General features: G+C 46.3%; 1 protein-coding gene and 1 long non-coding RNA gene across 2 annotated transcripts in view; both read left to right on the forward strand.

The window, feature by feature from the left end:
* The window catches only part of LOC143962277 (uncharacterized), a 72120-nt gene extending 61963 nt beyond the window's left edge, over positions 1 to 10157 (forward strand). Inside the window, exons 8-9 of the mRNA XM_077471586.1 lie at positions 3940 to 4059; positions 9985 to 10157. Coding sequence (XP_077327712.1) covers positions 3940 to 4059; positions 9985 to 10157 — 293 coding nt within the window. The remainder of the gene's footprint in view (positions 1 to 3939; positions 4060 to 9984) is intronic.
* A 59-nt stretch (positions 10158 to 10216) lies between these two features.
* The window catches only part of LOC143961117 (uncharacterized), a 31843-nt gene continuing 22897 nt past the window's right edge, over positions 10217 to 19162 (forward strand). Inside the window, exons 1-3 of the long non-coding RNA XR_013270414.1 lie at positions 10217 to 10337; positions 13011 to 13133; positions 15098 to 15220. This is a non-coding gene — a long non-coding RNA (uncharacterized LOC143961117). The remainder of the gene's footprint in view (positions 10338 to 13010; positions 13134 to 15097; positions 15221 to 19162) is intronic.

Raw genomic sequence — 19162 nt, forward strand, 5'->3', positions numbered from 1 at the left:
GGGTAGGTGTCAAATTTTGTAACTTTATTTAATTGTCGAAAATCGTTACAAAACCGCCAGCTCCCATCAGGTTTGGGCACTAGTACGATAGGACTGGACCAGTCACTCTGGGACTCCTCTATCACACCCAATTCCAGCATCCTTTGAACCTCCCCACGTATTGCCTCCCGTCGGGCCTCTGGTATTCTATAAGGTTTTAGTTTTACCCTTTCTCCTGGCGGGGTGATAATGTCATGCTCTACGCCAGATGTTTGTCCCGGCAGCTCAGAGAAAATCTCTTTGTTACGAAGTACAAACTCTTTAACCTCCTGTTGTTGGGCTTTCGATAAGGTGTCTGCTATTCCAACCTCAGGAACTAAGCAATCAGGCTGTACTTGTGACAAAGTCTCTGCGACTAGGGATTCCCTATCCCTCCAGGCTTTCAGCAGATTGACGTGATAGATCTGCTCCGGCTTTCGCCTTCCTGGCTGTCTAACCCTGTAGTTCACCTCACTAATTTTTTCAATTACTTCATATGGACCTTGCCATTTGGCCAGAAATTTGCTTTCAACCGTAGGGACTAGCACCAAGACCCTATCCCCCGGGGAAAAAGTACGTGTCTTGGCCCCACGGTTGTACACTCTCTGCTGTGCTAACTGCGCTTGGGTTAAATGTTCCTTTACAATTGGCATTACCTGTGCAATTCTATCTTGCATCAGGGCGACATGCTCAATCACACTCCTGTGAGTCTCATTTTCCCAAGTTTCCTTGGCGATATCCAGTAGCCCTCTTGGGTGTCTCCCATAGAGCAACTCGAAGGGTGAGAAACCCGTAGAGGATTGGGGTACCTCCCTAATGGCAAACATCAGATAGGGTATTAGACAATCCCAATTCTTTCCATCTCTATCCACCACCTTCTTTAACATTTGTTTTAGGGTTTTGTTGAATCTTTCAACCAACCCATCTGTTTGGGGGTGATACACAGATGTACGCAATTGCTTCACTTTGTACAACTTGCATAATTCTTTCATAACCCGGGACATAAAGGGTGTACCTTGGTCCGTAAGCAGTTCCTTACAAATACCCACGCGGCTAAAAACAAGAGATAGCTCTTTGGCTATGGTTTTGGCCGAGGTATTTCGAAGAGGAATTGCTTCCGGATATCGGGTGGCATAGTCCAATATAACCAAAATGTACTGATGCCCCCTAGCGGACTTCATTATCGGACCTACCAAATCCATTGCGATCCTTTCAAAGGGGACCTCAATGATAGGAAGAGGTACCAGCGGGTTACGGAAATGTGGCATAGGTGCCGACTTCTGACACACAGGGCAGGAGGAACAATAATTTTCTGTTTCCTTCATGACCCCAGGCCAATAGAATCTCTGCAGTACCCTCTCTCTGGTTTTTTCGGTCCCCAGATGACCTCCCAGAATGTGCCCATGGGCCAATTCTAACACCAACTTCCTGTAAGGTTTGGGCACCACAAGTTGCTCAATGGTTTCTTCTGCCCTTTGAGCCACTCGATACAGCAGGTCCCTTTCCACAGTGAAGTACGGGTAAGTGCAAGTCTTATCTGGGTTCACTAACTCGCCATCTATTTTCACCACATTTTCCCGTGCCTTTATTAGGGTGGGGTCTTTTAACTGTTCTGTGGCAAAATTTTCCCTGTGAACCTCAAGATCCGAAAACTCCACAGACGGCATGTTTTCAACTGAGGATGTTGGCTCCCCCCCAGTTTCTCGAGTTTCCCCCGCCAATACCGACAAGGGAAATTCAGGAGAGTCCTCACCACTCCCAGAGGAATTCTGGTCATCTTCCTGGTTTATAGGGGCACCAGTGGGGGGCTCAGGACAATCCCAGAGTTCCCAGAATTTTGGAAAATCCCTTCCCACAATAGCATCATGTGGTAAGTGAGACACTAACCCCACCTGATGAGAGAGGTTACCTTTGGGGGTCTCAAAAAACACTGAAGTTACAGGATACTCTCGGGTGTCCCCATGCACACAAATAACAGCCACCCTGTTCTTCCCAGAGACCTCTGTAGTAACTAATTCAGCTTTTATCAATGTTACCAGGCTACCTGAATCTAGCAACACATCAACATGTCTACCATTAATACACATTTTACATAAATGTCTCTCAGGTCCCCAAATGGCAGTGCATGCAACTGTCGCAAACAGCGACTGACGTCTCTCCCTTATAAAGTCACATTGCATAGGCTCATCCACAACTGGGCAATTGGCTGCAATATGTCCCTCTTGCCGGCAGCGGTAGCAAATAATCTTTTTCGGCTTCCTGGGCTGCTCCCGCCAGACCTTAGGTAGAACTCCCACCCTCTCACTCTCTCCACCCTCACCCCTTGGAGTCATCTTACCCGCCACTGGGAATGATCTGGTCTTAGGGTGGAAAGTCCGTGAGTCCCTGGAAGAGGTGGTCAGGTTCTCTGTAGCCAAGTACCTCTCAACCAGATCCACAAGTTTATCTGCATTTTCTGGGTCTCCATGGCTTACCCATTTTTGGATGGCAGTAGGAAGAGCTCTCAGGAAACGATCCATAACCACACGTTCCACAATGTTTGGTGCAGTCAAAGTCTCTGGCTGCAGCCACTTCCTGCTCAGGTGAATGAGATCATACATTTGAGACCTGGGAGGTTTTCCAACCTGAAAAGTCCAGTTATGCACACGCTGAGCCCGGACGGCCAGGGTGACACCCAGCCGTGCCAATATTTCTGCTTTTAGCACCACATAGTCTTTTGCTTGGTCAGGCTCTAGGTCATAATAAGCTTTCTGCGATTCCCCAGTTAACAGAGGGGCCACCAGTCCAGCCCATTGCTCCTTAGGCCACTTTTCCCTTTCAGCAGTCCTTTCAAATGTGGTCAAAAACACCTCCGGATCATCCTCTCCAGTCATTTTTGTCAGTAAGCGGCTCACACCAAAGGATGCGGTATTATTGCTTCATTGGTCTGCGGACGTTGCTGTATTAATGTCTCTATTTTCTGTTGAAAATTCTGCTCTTGCTTCTGCAACAGGTCTATGAAGCGGGCTTCAGATCGCTGCTGGGCTTGTTGCTGAGCTTCCAAACTCTGCTGGTGAGCCTTCTGCTGATTTTCCAAACTCTGCTGCAAAGTTGCATTTATCTGCTGCTGGGCTGCAAGGCTCTTTTGTAAACCTGCATTTGTTTGCTGCTGATTTGCATTTGCTTGTTGCTGGTTTGCATTTGCTAGAGCCAGCTGTCTCAGTATCTCCTCCATGCTGGCCTTAACAAAAAAAAAAGTGCCAAAATTCTCCACCAACTGTGAGGGGTTAGCTCCGCAGCGGGTGTGTGTGACCCCCTGGATGGGTTCACAACACAAAGTCAGGCACAGCAGACAGCGGTGTAGGTTCAAAAAACAAAAGATCCGGTTTATTTAGGCTACATGCAGTGATACATATAACAGCCAAACAAAATAAAACAAGAAAATAAATCCTGGTCAGCTTGACCTCTAACTACACACGTAGACTCCCTGTCTAACAACTGGGTGCAGCCTTGTGCTGCCCCAGTCCCTGTCTCTATTGTAGGGGTTTGCCACACAGGCGTTAACTCACCGCACAGAACAGATCTCAGACTCCCCAGTCTATACACACAAAACTGGTTCCAGGATGGAGCATCTCCCTATGCATGCTGGGGTTTTTTGTAGAGGTCTTAATGAGCCCACTTACTACAGCTGGGCTCATTAACTCTTCCCCTCTAATTGTAAAAGTCTGCATAAAGCCTGAATCTAGGACACACATATTTCCCATCCTGGATACAACCAGGTGATTTTACCTGCGTGCTGCCACACTGTCTTCTGCTTTTTTTTTTTTTTTTTGCTTCGGCCTTGCTTTTGTACAGTAGATCAATGTTATTACTCCTTCGTAGCTTCTTAACAAACTTTCATTTTGACCGACTGACACAAATATCTCCATTTTTCTTCTAAAGGGAAAAACGAGTGTTTGAAAAGCAATGGCAGATGTTCTCATATCTGCAAAGACCTTAAGATCGGTTATAAGTGTTTTTGTCCAAAGGGCTATCAACTTGTGCGTGGACGGAAATGTCAAGGTAATTGGGACTTTCTATGATAATTTATTATGAATGCATGCATGCTTCTTGTGTAGTTATAGAAAGACCAACCAGCAGCCTGGATCAGTTCCAGTGCAATGATGGCAAATATATTAACAGCAGTCAGTGGTGCAACTAAGAACATGACTGTGACGGTCTTAGTAATGAGATAGGATGTGTAAATGGTACGTTTTTTGTCTTACTATCTACTTTCTACTTGTCTGTGTCAGTCACCCTGCAGGGCAGTAGAGGACAGGAGGAATGCACATTGCTCTTAGGCCTCCATGCGTGTCATTGAGTGGGCTGCTGTCCAATTTCACACTGTCACCCAGATGACCCCAGCGGCCATGTTTAGTGATGGCAGTGTTTATAAAAGCTTGGCACATTTTGCGTGTGGCTAGGTCAAGGACAGGAACCGCTTGAGAGAGAGAGTGTGCCTATAGGGAGAGGTTCCGGAGGAGGAGGGATAGAATAGGAACAGTTGCTAGAGCTACTGAGCCAAACCATTCCACTGTTAGTGCTTAGCCACAGTTTGCTAACAGCCTCCCCCTGAAACAGGTGCTGCTGCTCTCTGCGAGAACTCTGTTACCTTCGGTGAGTGTTGCTGTCAGTCTGAGCCGCTGCAAAAGACTCTGTTACTGTATCCTGGAATGTATTTGACAATACAATTCGTACAAATCCAACCACTGTGTGTGCCATGCCTTTCCTCTGGGGTGCCTACCACCTGGGCCCCTGCAGCCTACATTTGACATAAAGTCGGCAGGATATGCCTCATTTAACGGCTGCCATGGACAGGGGGGTGGGGCCACCATGACACCACTGGGAACAGCCCTGGCTCTAGTGCTCAAATTTAATGGGTCTAACATCTTCCTGTCAGAGTGGGAGAAGAGGCTGGAGAGTGCTGTCCGCCTCTATCAATACCCACCAGGCTGATTGCAGAATTGGGTTTCAATTCCTTGAAAGATGACACCTGCCAGGCAGTAATGGTTCTACCAGAAGATGCATGTGCCAGTCTAGAGAAAATTGTGGCAGGATTAGAGGGCCTATTCAGGGAGAATTAACCCTAACTGAGCTAAGATGCAGATTATTCATCTGCAGGCAGCAAGAGGATGAAAGCCTTATGCACTTTGCTGTAGCCCCCCAGAAGTTGTGGAAGCGATTGGAGAAAAAAGGACCCGCAGGGGTGTTCCAGACAAGCTCCAACAAGATCAGTTAATGGTAGGAGTGAGTACAGGTTCTATCTGGTGTGCCCTGCAGAACGGGGTGAGATCTCAGCCCTTTCTCACCTTCAATGATATAGTGTTAAAGGAGGTGGCACAGGAGACAGAAGGGAACGGGGACGCGGAAGCTGTAACTAAGAAAAGTGAACCTCTCTAAGTTAGAAAAGAGGCCCTGGCTCCTTCCCCACTATTGGCCATCCAGACTGTCATCTAAGAATTGATGTGGCATCAATGTTGCCTGCGAGCAATGTCAACAGTTAAACAAGAATTGGTCCACTTGACCAAGGGCAAGAACCCTCTGCAAAGGGATCTGAATGAAGAATAGACATGTTTGCGGTGAGAACATTTTGGGCAACTGGTCCGAGGCTTTGGCCGCTCAGAGAGCAAGGGGACTCTTCGCTAATCGTTAATCCAGAGGCTGCCAGGGCAGGGGGATGGCCCCTAGGGACTGCACATAAAGGTTCCACCAGCCAGAAGGCAATGGTAGGCCCAAGCCTGGTAGTGACTGCTTTAGTGTATGGACAATTGGTCCCTTGCTTGAGCGACACCGGATCTGAAGTGACTATAATGGAATATGATTTTCTCTTTTGCTCATTGACAGACACAGCCCCCTTATATCGCCCCCCTACAGGAGTAGGACACTAGGCAGAAAAAAGACTTGGCTATGCCTATGGGCAGTCCCAGGTGGTATAGACCCACCTCTCTGTTATAGGAGTTCACTTTTTTTTCTGCCTAGTCAGGAGTAAGGACCTAGTTCCCTACTGGGATCTCTGGTCCTGGCAATTTTTTGTTTTTGCTTTTTAAACTGCTTCTTTTTTTTCTGGATGGTTGGCTGGGTGACCAGGCATCCGCAGATCCATGACAAGCGGTTGCCTCAGTCAGCTAGTGTTGGTCCACAGAGTGGTCCCTTCACCAGGACATGTTTCATCGGATATGTCTCCGATGGGGCAACTCTGTGGTAAACCTGTTGGCGTTCCGGCATAACGTAATAGTACTCAGGTTTCTGGCAAGGTCATGGCCTCCTCTGGTGGACACTACAGACGCTCTGGCGGCCCCATGGGGCTGGTATATTCGGATCTACGCCTCTCCTCCTCCTCAAGATTTTTCCGCGGCTTTTGCACAGGATCAAGGCTGAAGGGATTCCGGTCTTTCTAGTGGGCCTTGTCGGTCTTGGAACACCAAACTGGTGTGCGTTGTTGCTGACGTCCCTTGGCGACTGCCTCTCAGGGAGGTTCTACTGTCCCAAGGGCCAATCTTCCATCCTCCTTCAGTCGCTGCTTTTGAAGGCCTGGCTGTTATGAGCCAGGTGCGGAAGTTAACAACACTGCTGAAGGCTAGGAAGCCTTCTTCTGAGAAGATTTACCACTGGACATGGATAGCATACATATCCTGGTGTGAGGCACATGCCATTTACCCTCGTTCTTTCTCTGTGACTCAGATTTTGACCTTCCTTCATAGGGAGGTTGAGCAGAACTTGGCCTTGAGTACCATCAAGGGCCAGGTGTCAGCCTTGGTGGTTTTCTTGTGGTCTCGCACTCCCTGGTGCATACTCTTAATCAAGGGAATTGGCATCTGCCTCCACTGGTGTGGTCGCTTCTACCACCGTGGGATCTACTCTTGGTGTATTTGATTCTACAGGAGCCTCCCATTAAAAATATTCGGGAGGTTCCTCTGCTTGCTCTGTCCCAGAAGGTGGCATTTTTGGTTGCTATCTCCTCTGCTCACAGTGTCAGAACTGTAGGTGTTACCATGTCATACTTCTTACCTGGTGATCCACACAGATGAAGTGGTTCTTCGCCTTTGTCCATAGTTCCCTCCTCTGATTCCTTTTGACTAAAGATGTTGTATTGCCTTCCCTGTGTCCCAGGTCAAAATGTCCTAAGGAATTTACCTTACATGCCCTCCGGCAATTTGGGTGTATTTGGCAGTCACAGGGCCTTTTTGGAGATGAGACTCACTGTTTGTGATCACGAATGGGTCAAAAAAGGGGCTTTCTGCGACCTTTCTAGATTGATCAGACAAATTACTCTGGTCTATTCTATCAGGGATTGGATTCCTCCTTTCCCTGTTATGGCGCATTCTACTTGGCTGCTTGTTGCTTCTTGGGCCTTCCATCATCAGGCGTCAGCTGCACTGGTTTGCAAGGCGGCCACTTGGTTGTGGGTGTACACTTTCACAAAATTCTACAATGTGGATGTGCTGGCATCTGAGGATGCTTCTTTTGGCCGCAAGGTGTTGCAGGCTGCTGTTTAAAGGATCTATTACCTCTTGAAGGGGTATTATTCCGGTTGGGCTCCAGTTTGTTTCTGTGTTGAGCTCCTTTTAACTGGTTGGCTCTTGTGTTAACCTTGGGATTTTTCGTTATCCCACCCCTCATGTTTGGCACTGCTTTGGGACGTCCCTATGGTTCTGAATAATGGAGCGCTGTGTTTGTCAATGAACAAAAGAGAAAATGGGATTTTTTACTTAGACCCCCATACACACTATACAACTTTTGTTGACCGATTTCCTTTAGATTTACCAAAACCATGTAGTGCAAGGGCCTGCCTGATTGCATGCAAATTGAAGCTCTTAAGGTTTGACTTCATATTATATGTTTTTGGTAAATCTGAAGGAAAAAATCTGCAGAAAATTGTATAGTGTTTATTCAGCTTTACTGTAAAATCCATTTCTCTGAGTTTCTCTGAGTACATTGACAGACACAGCACCCGCCCCTCTAAGGAGTTTTGATGCTTCTGACAATGCTTGTTACTAAACTGAAGGCCTATAGTAGAGAGGGGGGTGTATATCACCTAGGACTGCCCATAGGCGTAGCCAAGTCTTTTTTATGACTAGTGTCCTACTCCTGTAGGGGGTAAGATAACCCTATGGTTCTAAAAAATGGAGCACTGTGGTCAATTAACTCAGAGAAATGGATTTTACAGTAAGTCAAAAATCACATTTTTTATGACCAACGTTTTATGAACTGAGACCAGCTTGATCCATCCCTTCTGTCCCTAAAAGTGGCAAGCAACTTACCCTTCACGGAGGTAAAGGTCACATGGGTGAAGGTCCACATTTTTGACCAAGTGTTGGAACTTGATGTAGTAGTGGTCACCCGTAGCCCAGTCATGTCCTGGGCATGAATGTCCTGAAGAATCTGGACTTGCCTGCTGGCAGAAGTGGAGCAGCTCAATGAGTCCACATGGAGTCGTGGCTTGCAGGCAGTGTGGCTCAATTTAGTACTTAGATCTACGAAGCCCAACAGCAGGTGGAAAATCAGCAGCTGGAATGGGTAGTTGTTGTTCACACACCCTCAAAACAAAAGCTGCTTCTGGCTCCCCTCCAAGATGCCATCTGGTGCTTGAATATCGAGGCCCACAAAAAGCTATGGCGTGTCACAGTGATGGTAGAGCACCGCAATGACCTCGAGATGTTGGGAGTGGATGATAGCTCACACCCTGATCAAGGTTCACTGGGGTGGGAACTGGGACAGCTCATCAACCTGGGGACAGCCCCTGTCCAGCTGCCAACCCAGGTCCAGCTGCCAACCCAGGACCTCTTCAGAAGGTTCCAGCTGAGTGGTATTTGCCACCCCTTGAAAAGTGACACCCCCTGAATCCCCCCAGGTCTGAAGACCAAACTGCTTCTGATTTTTCAGGAGATTACAAAGGACTAGGAGAGTGCCAGGAGATCTGAAGAACTTGTGGACTCCTGTGAGGACATGAATGGTAACGCAGGTGAGGGTGTTATGCCTGCCCATGATAACCCCCAAGCACCTGAGGCTCCTGATGATGAGCTGGATGGCTCCAGCGAAGGTCGTTGCTCTATTCGGCCTAACAAGTGCCAGACACATGCTCTGGTTATGTTTTATGACAATGCCAATAGTGTTTCCTTTTTAGTTAATCACCTGTTTACCTTGTTGAATTTCACCGTTTTATTGTTGTATGTAGTTGATGCTGAGGACAGCATCTGTCAAGGGGGGGGGGGGGAGAGTAAGGTGTAGTGTGACCTCTGCATGCAAGGGAAGGGGAGTGGAGAACAGGAGGAATGCACATTCCTCCTCGGCCTCAGTATGTGTCATTGGGTGGACTACTGTCCGATTGGACTGTCACCCAGATGACCACAGCAGCCATTTTTAGTGAGGGCAGTGCTTATAAAAATAGTGGTTCACTGCAGTTGCCACGTATTTTGTGTGTGGCTAGGTCAGGAACAAGAACCTGCTTGATAGAGAGAGTGAGCCTAGCGTAGGGAGAGGTTCAAGAGGGGGAAGGATAGAATAGGGACTGTCGCTAGAGCTAAGGGGAACCTTTCAGCTACCAGTGCTTAGCTGCACTTTGCTAACAGGCTCCCCTTTGCGACAGGTGCTGCCGTTCTGTGTGCATCGATCTTTGCAAGAACGGTATTACCTTTTGTCAGTGTTGCTGCCAGTCTGAGCAGCTGCATAGACTCTGTTACTGTACCCTGGAACATGTTTGACAATGTAATTCCTACAAATCCAACCACTATTTATGTGCCATGACCTCTAGGGTACCTACTACCTGGGCCTCTGCAGCCTACATTTGTGTTACTTTTGTGAACTTACCCTAAATCCAAAACCTGAGCATTTAGCGTGTCACTAGTGAGGACAAGTCAAATGAGACAGGACTCTGGTGTAATAGTTATGGTTATCTATATGTTTATCTGCCTCTTCTATGGTGATGATATACACTGGTTTATATTTCAGTGACAAAATGTGAAGGTCCAGACAAGTTCAAGTGTCACAGTGGAGAGTGTATCAGCATGGACCAAGTGTGTAATGGTGTGCAAGACTGCAGAGACTGGAGTGATGAGTCCCTGACAAAATGTGGCAAGTCTCATTTGTACAGTAGATCAGTGTTTATTACTCCTTTTCTGTAGCTTCTTAACAAACTTTCATTTTGACCCACTGACACAAATATCTAAATTTTTCTTCTGAAGGTAAAAATGAGTGTTTGAAAAACAATGGTGGATGTTCTCATATCTGCAAAGACCTTGCGATCGGTTATAAGTGTTTATGTGCAGAGGGCTATCAGCTCCTGGGTGGAAAGAAATGTGAAGGTAATTGGTGCTTTCTATGATCATTTATTGTTAGTGTTGGACAAACGGTTCGGCCTGAACATTGGCGGCTGATCACCCATTCAGCAAACACCCGAATTGTTGGGGGTCATTTGACCGTTTGTTGAGTACTCGCTACAGAGAGACAGAACAGGGCTCTGTTCAGTGCTGCTAGCGAGTAAGTGTGCTATTGTGATTCTATTGTGAGTGTAAAGTATCAGTGTAGTGTGAATATAGGGATAGTGCTGCATGAAAGTAGCGTGACCGTTCATTTTCAGTTTAGTATCAATATAGTAATAGTGCAGAGCGAGTGTGGTGCGACTGTTCATTTTTACTGTAGTGTCAGTTTAGTGTGGCAGGGCAGGTTTACTGTAGTATATTGGAGTGTGTCAGTGTAGAGTGTCAGGGCAGTTTTACTATATTATATTTTAGTGCATCAGGGCACTTCTACTGCAGTATATTGAAGTGCGTGAGTGCACTTTTTTCCAGTATATTGAAGTGCATCAGGGTACTTTTACAACAGTCTATTGAAGTGCAGTTTTACTGCAGTATATTGAAGTGTGTCAGTGGAGTATGTCTGTTTACTGAGTACTCAAATTAAAGTGCACCAAACACCACTTTCCATTGATTAAAGTGCATCCAGGTACACATTTCCCTGTCTCTATTACATTTCGGTAATAAGCCTGCCCCCCCCATCATGTCTGGGAGGCCAACAAGGAGAGGGAGACGTTCCCATGGCAAGCAACATATGAGTCCACAGGCAAAGGTGGACGTGGTTCGTCTTCAGGCAGGGAACCGTTTCCTCTGTTTAGTGATGTTGCCATGCTGTCCAGCTACAGCATGCAAAGGAGGTAGTGGGCTGGCTTACTAAACTATCCTCTATCACCCAAGCAGAGACTAGTGCACAGTCCAATGCAGCTACCAGAGCGGCTTATTCTGCAGCTTATTCTGCCTCCTTGTCCATAGCTACTCCTGTCATAGCCCCAGCAACATGCATGAAGGAGTCAGCTGAGTTATTTGAACACAGCATCAGCCACTTGCTCCTTGACTATACACAGGCATTACTTGATTCATCAAGAGTACCTCTATAGCAGGGGTCAGCAACCTTTTTCCACTTAAGGGTCGGATTCAATGTATGTGAATGCATGGAGGGCCGCATTCATCTGCTAATAAATGAAGATAATATTACACAGCCCCTGCACCTCTGGCCCTCTTTACATTACACAGCCCCCACACCTCTGGTCCCCTTTACATTACACAGCCCCCTACACCTCTGGACTCCTTTACAGTACACAGCCCGCACCTCTGGAGCCCTTTAAATTAGACAGCCCCGCACCTCTCGACCCCTTTACATTACACAGCCCCCCCCCCCCCCCCAGCTGTGCAAGCAAGGAGGGATGGGGCACTACATTATTTATTTTCTTATTTTTTTATTTTTACACTGTCCCTTTGAAGAAAAAAAAAATTCTGATCACTTTTATTGCTCTCAGAAGGAATGTAAACATCCCTTTTGACAGTGATAGACAGTGAGAGGTACTCTTTATGGAGGGATCTGGGGTCTTAGACTTAAAAGCATTCAAAACACCACGTTTGGCTGTTTTGAATACTGTAATTTTTAAAAATGTGGCGCCTTTTAAATCTTCCGTAAACCGGAAGTGATGTTATGACGTGCCGGCTGATCGCTCGGGCCTCCCGGTGGGATGGGAGAGCACGGACGAGCCGCAGAAGGAGGCGTCCCCTTGTGCTTCTCGGGATAACAACCGATGCGGCTAAGAAGCTGCTCGGCTCTTTTTCAAAGCAGGAATAGAGCAGGAGTCGGCATCCCGCGGGCAGCCCCCGGTATGTCTGGCCCCTCAGTGCACCCGGCTTGTGGACATTTAGCGGCCGTAGGTTGCCGACGCCTGCTCTATAGGGTTACGGTGCAAAGGCACCACCAACACACAAAGCCCAATTTTCCGTACCTGTTACTTCTATCCAAAGTCTGCAAAACAGACACCAGAATTTAACCAAAAAATCTCTTCACTTGTTCCAAGTGCACTAAATTGTAGCCTCATCATACAGACTGTCCCCCAAGCCGTTGCTTATCAAATAAAGAAAGCTTGCAGGGAAAATTTCATTATTTTTTTTGCCTTTATAAATGTAACTTTTGCTGCAGCAGGCTCTATAGATGGTACTGCTGCATCACTTTACAGACTAAGGGGACCCCTCAGGCACTATATTTAAAGTAATTTTTCATTTTTTTTTCACTAAGTCCCTGCTCAGTTAAAAATTATGTTTTTTTACAAACTTTTTTCATTGATACATGTCCCCTAGGACAGTACCCAGACCGCCATACCATTTATATGCCCAATAACTTGCATCTGATCCCTCAAAATGGGCACTTTTGATTTTTTCCATCTGGGTCTCAGACTTCAATGGGGTTCATTCTTCGGCTCCGAACTTTCACAATGTTTGGTGTGGTGGTGAGTTCTGGTGTGAACCAAACTGGGGGGTGTTCAGCCCATCTCTATTTATTGTGTCTGTTTCCACAATATATAGCACAGTGCTGTACTGAGAGCTCAATTACACCTTAAACAGGAGTAGCTGTTTTTAAGCAGAACCTGAAGATTCTTTGCTTGTTAAAGATGAGCCCTGCTTCAAACGTTTTCTGAATGCATGCTTCTTGTGTGGTTATAGAAATACCAACCTGCAGCCCGGATCAGTTCCAGTGCAATGATGGCAAGTGTATTAACGGCAATCTGCGGTGCAACCAAGAACATGACTGTGATGACCTTAGTGACGAGAAAGGATGTGTAAATGGTAAGCATCCTACTTCACTATCAATCTGTCTGTTTTATTCATAAAGTATCATTTTCCAAAGTGCAAATGTGTGAATAGTAAATATGTTGTCTTACTATCTAGTTGTCTAATTTTGTAAAGTATCAACATTTTCCAAAGTGCTTTACAGGGAACATGAATTCATATCAGTCCCAGCCCTTGAATGAGCTAGCAGTCTAAAGTCTATTCCACATCCATATAGGCACACACTGGTACCAATAGCGGCTATAAACCAGCTAAACATCTGTAAGGTTATTAAAAGTGTAGCAAAGTCCCAAGCCTCTTTAGACCTAATGGTTACCTCCGGATTTAGGGAGAGCAGACATCCTTCAATGTAGAGTGGCTTACCAGGCATGGTGGGTGTAATGCAAGATGAACAGGTGGGCACCACACACTTTTTGAATGCAAAGAGATTTATTGTCTCATAAACAGAACTGTAGGAGACAGGGTTGGCCAGGACACCCTTAGGTAGATGCAAAGATAATTAACAGACTCAGAGACTTCTATAGGTGGACAGCTATACAGGTGAAGGCCTCCAGCCAGACACCACTTCTGTATAGGTAGCAACGCTGTCTCCTATGGTAACAATCTTGAAACAGTCACTAACGGTAATGGTGTTCAACTATATGTAACACGAACAGTTCTCCTTACTCCGCACTCACTGTGGGTCTTCACTCACAGAGCTCCCAGTCTCTCTCTCTCACTAAACTTCAGATCCACTAGACACTGGATCCCCTGAGCTCTTCCACTTTAGCACTCAGTATCTTCCTCAAGCATCACCCCTGCTTCCTTGCTGGGTCCCTGGCTTGGAACTCACAGATACTCCTCAAGCGTTACCCCTGCTGACACGTTAGGTCCCTGGCTTGGCACTCACTGATGCTCCACAAGCATCACCCTTGTTGTCCCTCTGGGTCCCTGACTTGGCACTTGGCTGAAGTTTTCAGATTTCTTCACCGTCTTCAGCTGGCAAGAAGTCTGCTCTGGTACTGGCCTCAGCACACTCACTGTGGTTTCCAGTAGCAAGGTGGATGGTCCCTTATTGGCAACAGCTTCCCCTCTACCTCCAAATGCAACTGGTTCCCCGGCCGGCAGAACCGTTACTTCTGGTTGGATTACAAGCCCACAGTCCCAACCCTACGCTGCTCTCCTGCTGCTGGATAGGCCCCCAGACAGACTAGCAGCCAGATGTTCCCGGGATAGGCCTAAGGCTTATGGCCTAGCAGCCCGGGGAAACATAACACATGTCCACCCAGATAGCCGTCCAGGTGGCACAGAACCCCAGATCCCCTGACTCCACCCAAATAAATCCCAGCAGGCCAAGAGACCCAAGAAAATCCCTGCCAATTGGCTTAGATTCCCCATTCATTTATACTCGGTCCTTGCCATGCCCTTTTCTTATCCAATGTCAACAGATACCCGGCCACCTAGTGACAGACGAGAGAAGTGCAGCAATTCCAGAATTAGTGGGAAATCCATTGATCTCCTAACAACTGGCCAATGCAACTATCACCTGGCAACTAAATTTAATAGCACCCCTGCCTAAACATCAAGTTGCTACAAAAGAAACTAGAAAACCTGAAGCAAAGCCACATAAACACAGAAATACAATGCAAACCCCATATAAACAGGATTCTTGTGGCAGCTGAGCTAGGGTTACCACCCTCATCCCTTTAAAACCGAACACATATTAATTACACAGGTCCTGTGTCTAATTTAGGTGGTAATTAAACTCACTTAGTGCCCTATCTACATTAAATTAGCCACATAACCTGTGTAATTCATATGTGTTTGGTTTTAAAGGGATGAGGTGGCAACCCTAATCTGAGCCCAACATGCCTGCACTGAGGGACATCAATTACAAGCACCGTACTTCTGTGCTTGCCATATAGCATTTAATTGAGCATAATCATTGGTAACCTTCTTATATACTGTTGGTCTCTTCTCAGAATCCATAGCTTGCACATCTACCCAGTTCAGCTGTGGTGGGAGAACAAATCAATGTATTCCCCTGACACTTAAGTGCAATCATGAGAAAGACTGTGAGGACGGCTCAGATGAGAAGGACTGCGGTATGTATTTCTTGTGATGAAGAGGTGTGGATAACGTCTTGTAGGCCATAATACAGGAATAGTACAACAATGTCACCTAACAACACTATGGGCTTGTTGACACTTGCATTAGCGATCTAGGAGGAGCAATTCACAGTAGATTGCTTTTCAGGGGGCATCAGGTGCCGAAGAAGCCTTTAGGTAGCCTTGTCACTGCCTGTTTTGACCTCTAAAAGCTCACACATCGCACTGCGAATGTATTCATTGCACATTGTTGCAGGGCAGTTACGGCATGTCTCAATTCACATGACGAGACAGGGCCCCATTAGCTGAACGCAATGAGATAAAAAAAAATTGCAGCATTGCGATGCAACATGTGTACAGTGCCTTGCGAAAAGTATTCGGCCCCCTTGAACTTTTCAACCTTTTGCCACATTTCAGGCTTCAAACATAAAGATATAACATTTTAATTTTTTGTGAAGAATCACCAAGTGGGACACAGTTGTGAAGTGGAATGAAATCTATTGGATAATTTAAACTTTTTTAGCAAATAAAAAACTGAAAAGTGGTGCATGCAAAATTATTCGGCCCCTTTACTTTCAGTGCAGAAAAAACTCACTCCAGAAGTTCAGCGAGGATCTCTGAATGATCCAATGTTGTCCTAAATGACTGATGGTGATAAATAGAATCCACCTGTGTGTAATCAAGTCTCTGTATAAATGCACCTGCTCTGTGATAGTCTCAGGGTTCTGTTGAAAGCGCAGAGAGCATCATGAAGAACAAGGAACACACCAGGCAGGTCCGTAATACTGTTGTGGAGAAGTTTAAAGCTGGATTTGGATACAAAAAAGATTTCCCAAGCTTTAAACATCCCAAGGAGCACTGTGCAAGCAATCATTTTGAAATGGAAGGAGTATCAGACCACTGCAAATCTACCAAGACCTGGCCGTCCCTCTAAATTGATCATGATCACTCTGGATGAGCTGCAGAGAACTACAGCTGAGGTGGGAGAGTCTGTCCATAGGACAACAATAAGTCGTACACTGCACAAATCTGGCCTTTATGGAAGAGTGGCAAGAAGAAAGCCATTTCTCAAAGATATCCATAAAAAGTCTCGTCTAAAGTTTGCCACAAGCCACCTGGGTGACACACCAAGCATGTGGAAGAAGGTGCTCTGGTCAGATGAAACCAAAATCGAACTTTTTGCCCACAATGCAAAACGATATGTTTGGCGTAAAAGCAACACAGCTCATCACCCTCAACACACCATCCCCACTGTCAAACATGGTGGTGGCAGCATCATGGTTTGGGCCTGCTTTTCTTCAGCAGGGACAGGGAAGATGGTTAAAATTGAGGGGAAGATGGATGCAGCCAAATACAGGACCATTCTGGATGAAAACCTGTTGGAGTCTGCAAAAGACCTGAAACTGGGACGGAGATTTATCTTCCAACAAGACAATGATCCCAAACATACAGCAAAATCTACAAAGGAATGGTTCACAAATAAACGTATCCAGGTGTTAGAATGGCCAAGTCAAAGTCCAGACCTGAATCCAATCGAGAATCTGTGGAAAGAGCTGAAAACTGCTGTTCACAAACGCTCTCCATCCAACCTCACTGAGCTCGAGCTGTTTTGCAAGGAAGAATGGGCAAGAATTTCAGTCTCTCGATGTGCAAAACTGATAGAGACATACCCCAAGCGACTTGCAGCTGTAATCGCAGCAAAAGGGGGCTCTACAAAGTATTAACACAAGGGGGCCAAATAATTTTGCACGCCCCACTTTTCATTTTTTTATTAGTTAAAAAAAGTTTCAAAAATCCAATAGATTTCGTTCCACTTCACAATTGTATCCCACTTGTTGGTGATTCTTCACAAAAAATAAAAATTTTATATCTTTATGTTTGAAGCCTGAAATGTGGCAAAAGGTTGAAAAGTTCAAGGGGGGCCGAATACTTTCGCAAGGCACTGTATATTCTCTATGATATTCGGGGTTATTGGCTCTAGTGTAGTGCATTTTCTAATGAGTTTATGACAGCCAAGAACTAAGTTTATTTGAAACAAATGAAAAAGTCCAGCAAAATAAATGGTTGTCCTCCCAGGGGTTTTCACCACTGCTCCAAAATACAAAAGAAAATGACCCTAAAGCCTACTGGCTTGCTTTCGCAGTACCACTGCTCAGGCCTTAAACTCAGACTTTTGGTATGGTCCCTCAGACAGCCCCACCGCACCCCCGTGCTCTTGTAGTACAACTGTACCTTTTGCAGTTCTCTGTGCAAATTTGCAGCTCCCTGCTGCTCTGGCCTTCAGGCTTTAGGGCCTCCGTCTGTTCTGTCACAGGCTCGACTTGTGCAGGGCTTAACCCTATGATTAGAGAAGCGGTGTGCACCTGCAGACATTGCTGGCTGATCTATAGTAAGACCTGAACACAGGATTAGAGGCTTGTTCCCCTTTTCCAAAGCTCTTTGAAGCCTCTGGACTCCAGACCCTAATCCAGAAATGACAAAACCTGGAAAAAGCTGTGAAACCAACATTCCCCACTCAGCACAGACACTCTGGAGCCCCTCACTCTACATTTGTGAGAACCCTGTGTTATTTTCACCTATTGTTACACAGTAGCAGGGCTTTGCACTGTTAACCTCATATGGTTACCTTTGTAGCTTAGAGGGACCGTTGATGGGATGAGAGAGAGAATAATTTCATATTGCAGCTGCATCCAAATTGCATGCAAATCGCATTGGAATCACAGCTGAACCTGCATCAAGTCACACTGGACGTAATCATTGAAATCATACTAAAAAACTCACTCAAATTGCACCCAAGGCTGCCAATCATCAGTAAATTTACTGACAGCTTGTAAAAATCAGTGACTTGTTCAACTTTCCTTAGATATCAGGGGTAGGGATGAGCTTGGTGTAAGAGTGTTTGACTCGAACATCGGCTGTTCGCACGTTCGGCGAATACCGGCTGTTATGGGCCGTTCGCACCAAATTCGTGTGGTGTTCATGGCCCACAATGCACTGCACCATCGCAGTGCATTGCTGGCTCATGATTGCCCAAGCATGCACTGTGACCCCGCATGCTTGGCCAATCACAGCTCCGGCAGCGAGGAGAGCCATAATTGGCCACAGGCAGGATGCCTGTGGCCAATTATAGCTCAGGGGGTTTAGTACACGCCCCACACTATATAAGGCCGCCAGCACGGCGGCTTTGTGTAGTGTGTTCCGGCGTGCAGGGAAAGAGCAAGATAGGCAGGGACAGTGTGTTCTTTTCTCAGGCATCTGCAGGAGTTAAAGTGGGTATTGTGTGCCTCCAGCACAGCATACACCTGTATCTACCCTTTTTTGCTGGTGTTCTCTAATACAGGCATCTGCAGGAGTTAAAGTGGGTGTTGTGTGCCTCCAGCACAGTATACACCTGTATCTGCCCTTTATTGCTGGTGTTCTGTAATACAGGCATCTGCAGGAGTTAGTGGATGTTGTGTGCCTCCAGCACAGTATACACCTGTATCTACCCTTTTTTGCTGGTGTGCTCTAATACAGGCATCTGCAGGAGTTAGTGGGTGTTGTGTGCCTAAAGCACAGTATACACCTGTATCTACCCTTTATTGCTGCTGTTCTCCAATATAGGCATCTGCAGGAGTTAGTGAGTATTGTGTGGCTCCAGCACAGTATGCACATGTGTCTACCCTTTTTTGCTGGTGTTCTCTAATACAGGCATCTGCAGGAGTTAAAGTGGGTGTTGTGTGCCTCCAGCACAGTATACACCTGTATCTACCCTTTATTGCTGGTGCTCTCTAATACAGGCATCTGCAGCATTTACAGTGGGTGTTGTGTGCCTCCAGCAAAATATACACTACCCAATTGCTGGTTTTCTCATCTCCCTGCAGGCCATTACTATGTCTGGAAGGCTAACAAGGAGATGCAGACAATCACGAGACAATAAAAGAGGGCAAGCGGGCTCTG

The sequence above is a fragment of the Lithobates pipiens genome, unplaced genomic scaffold, assembly GCF_037356315.1.
Source record: "Lithobates pipiens isolate NorthernLeopardFrog02 unplaced genomic scaffold, aLitPip1_a1.2 Scaffold_8, whole genome shotgun sequence".
Lineage (NCBI taxonomy): Eukaryota > Metazoa > Chordata > Amphibia > Anura > Ranidae > Lithobates > Lithobates pipiens.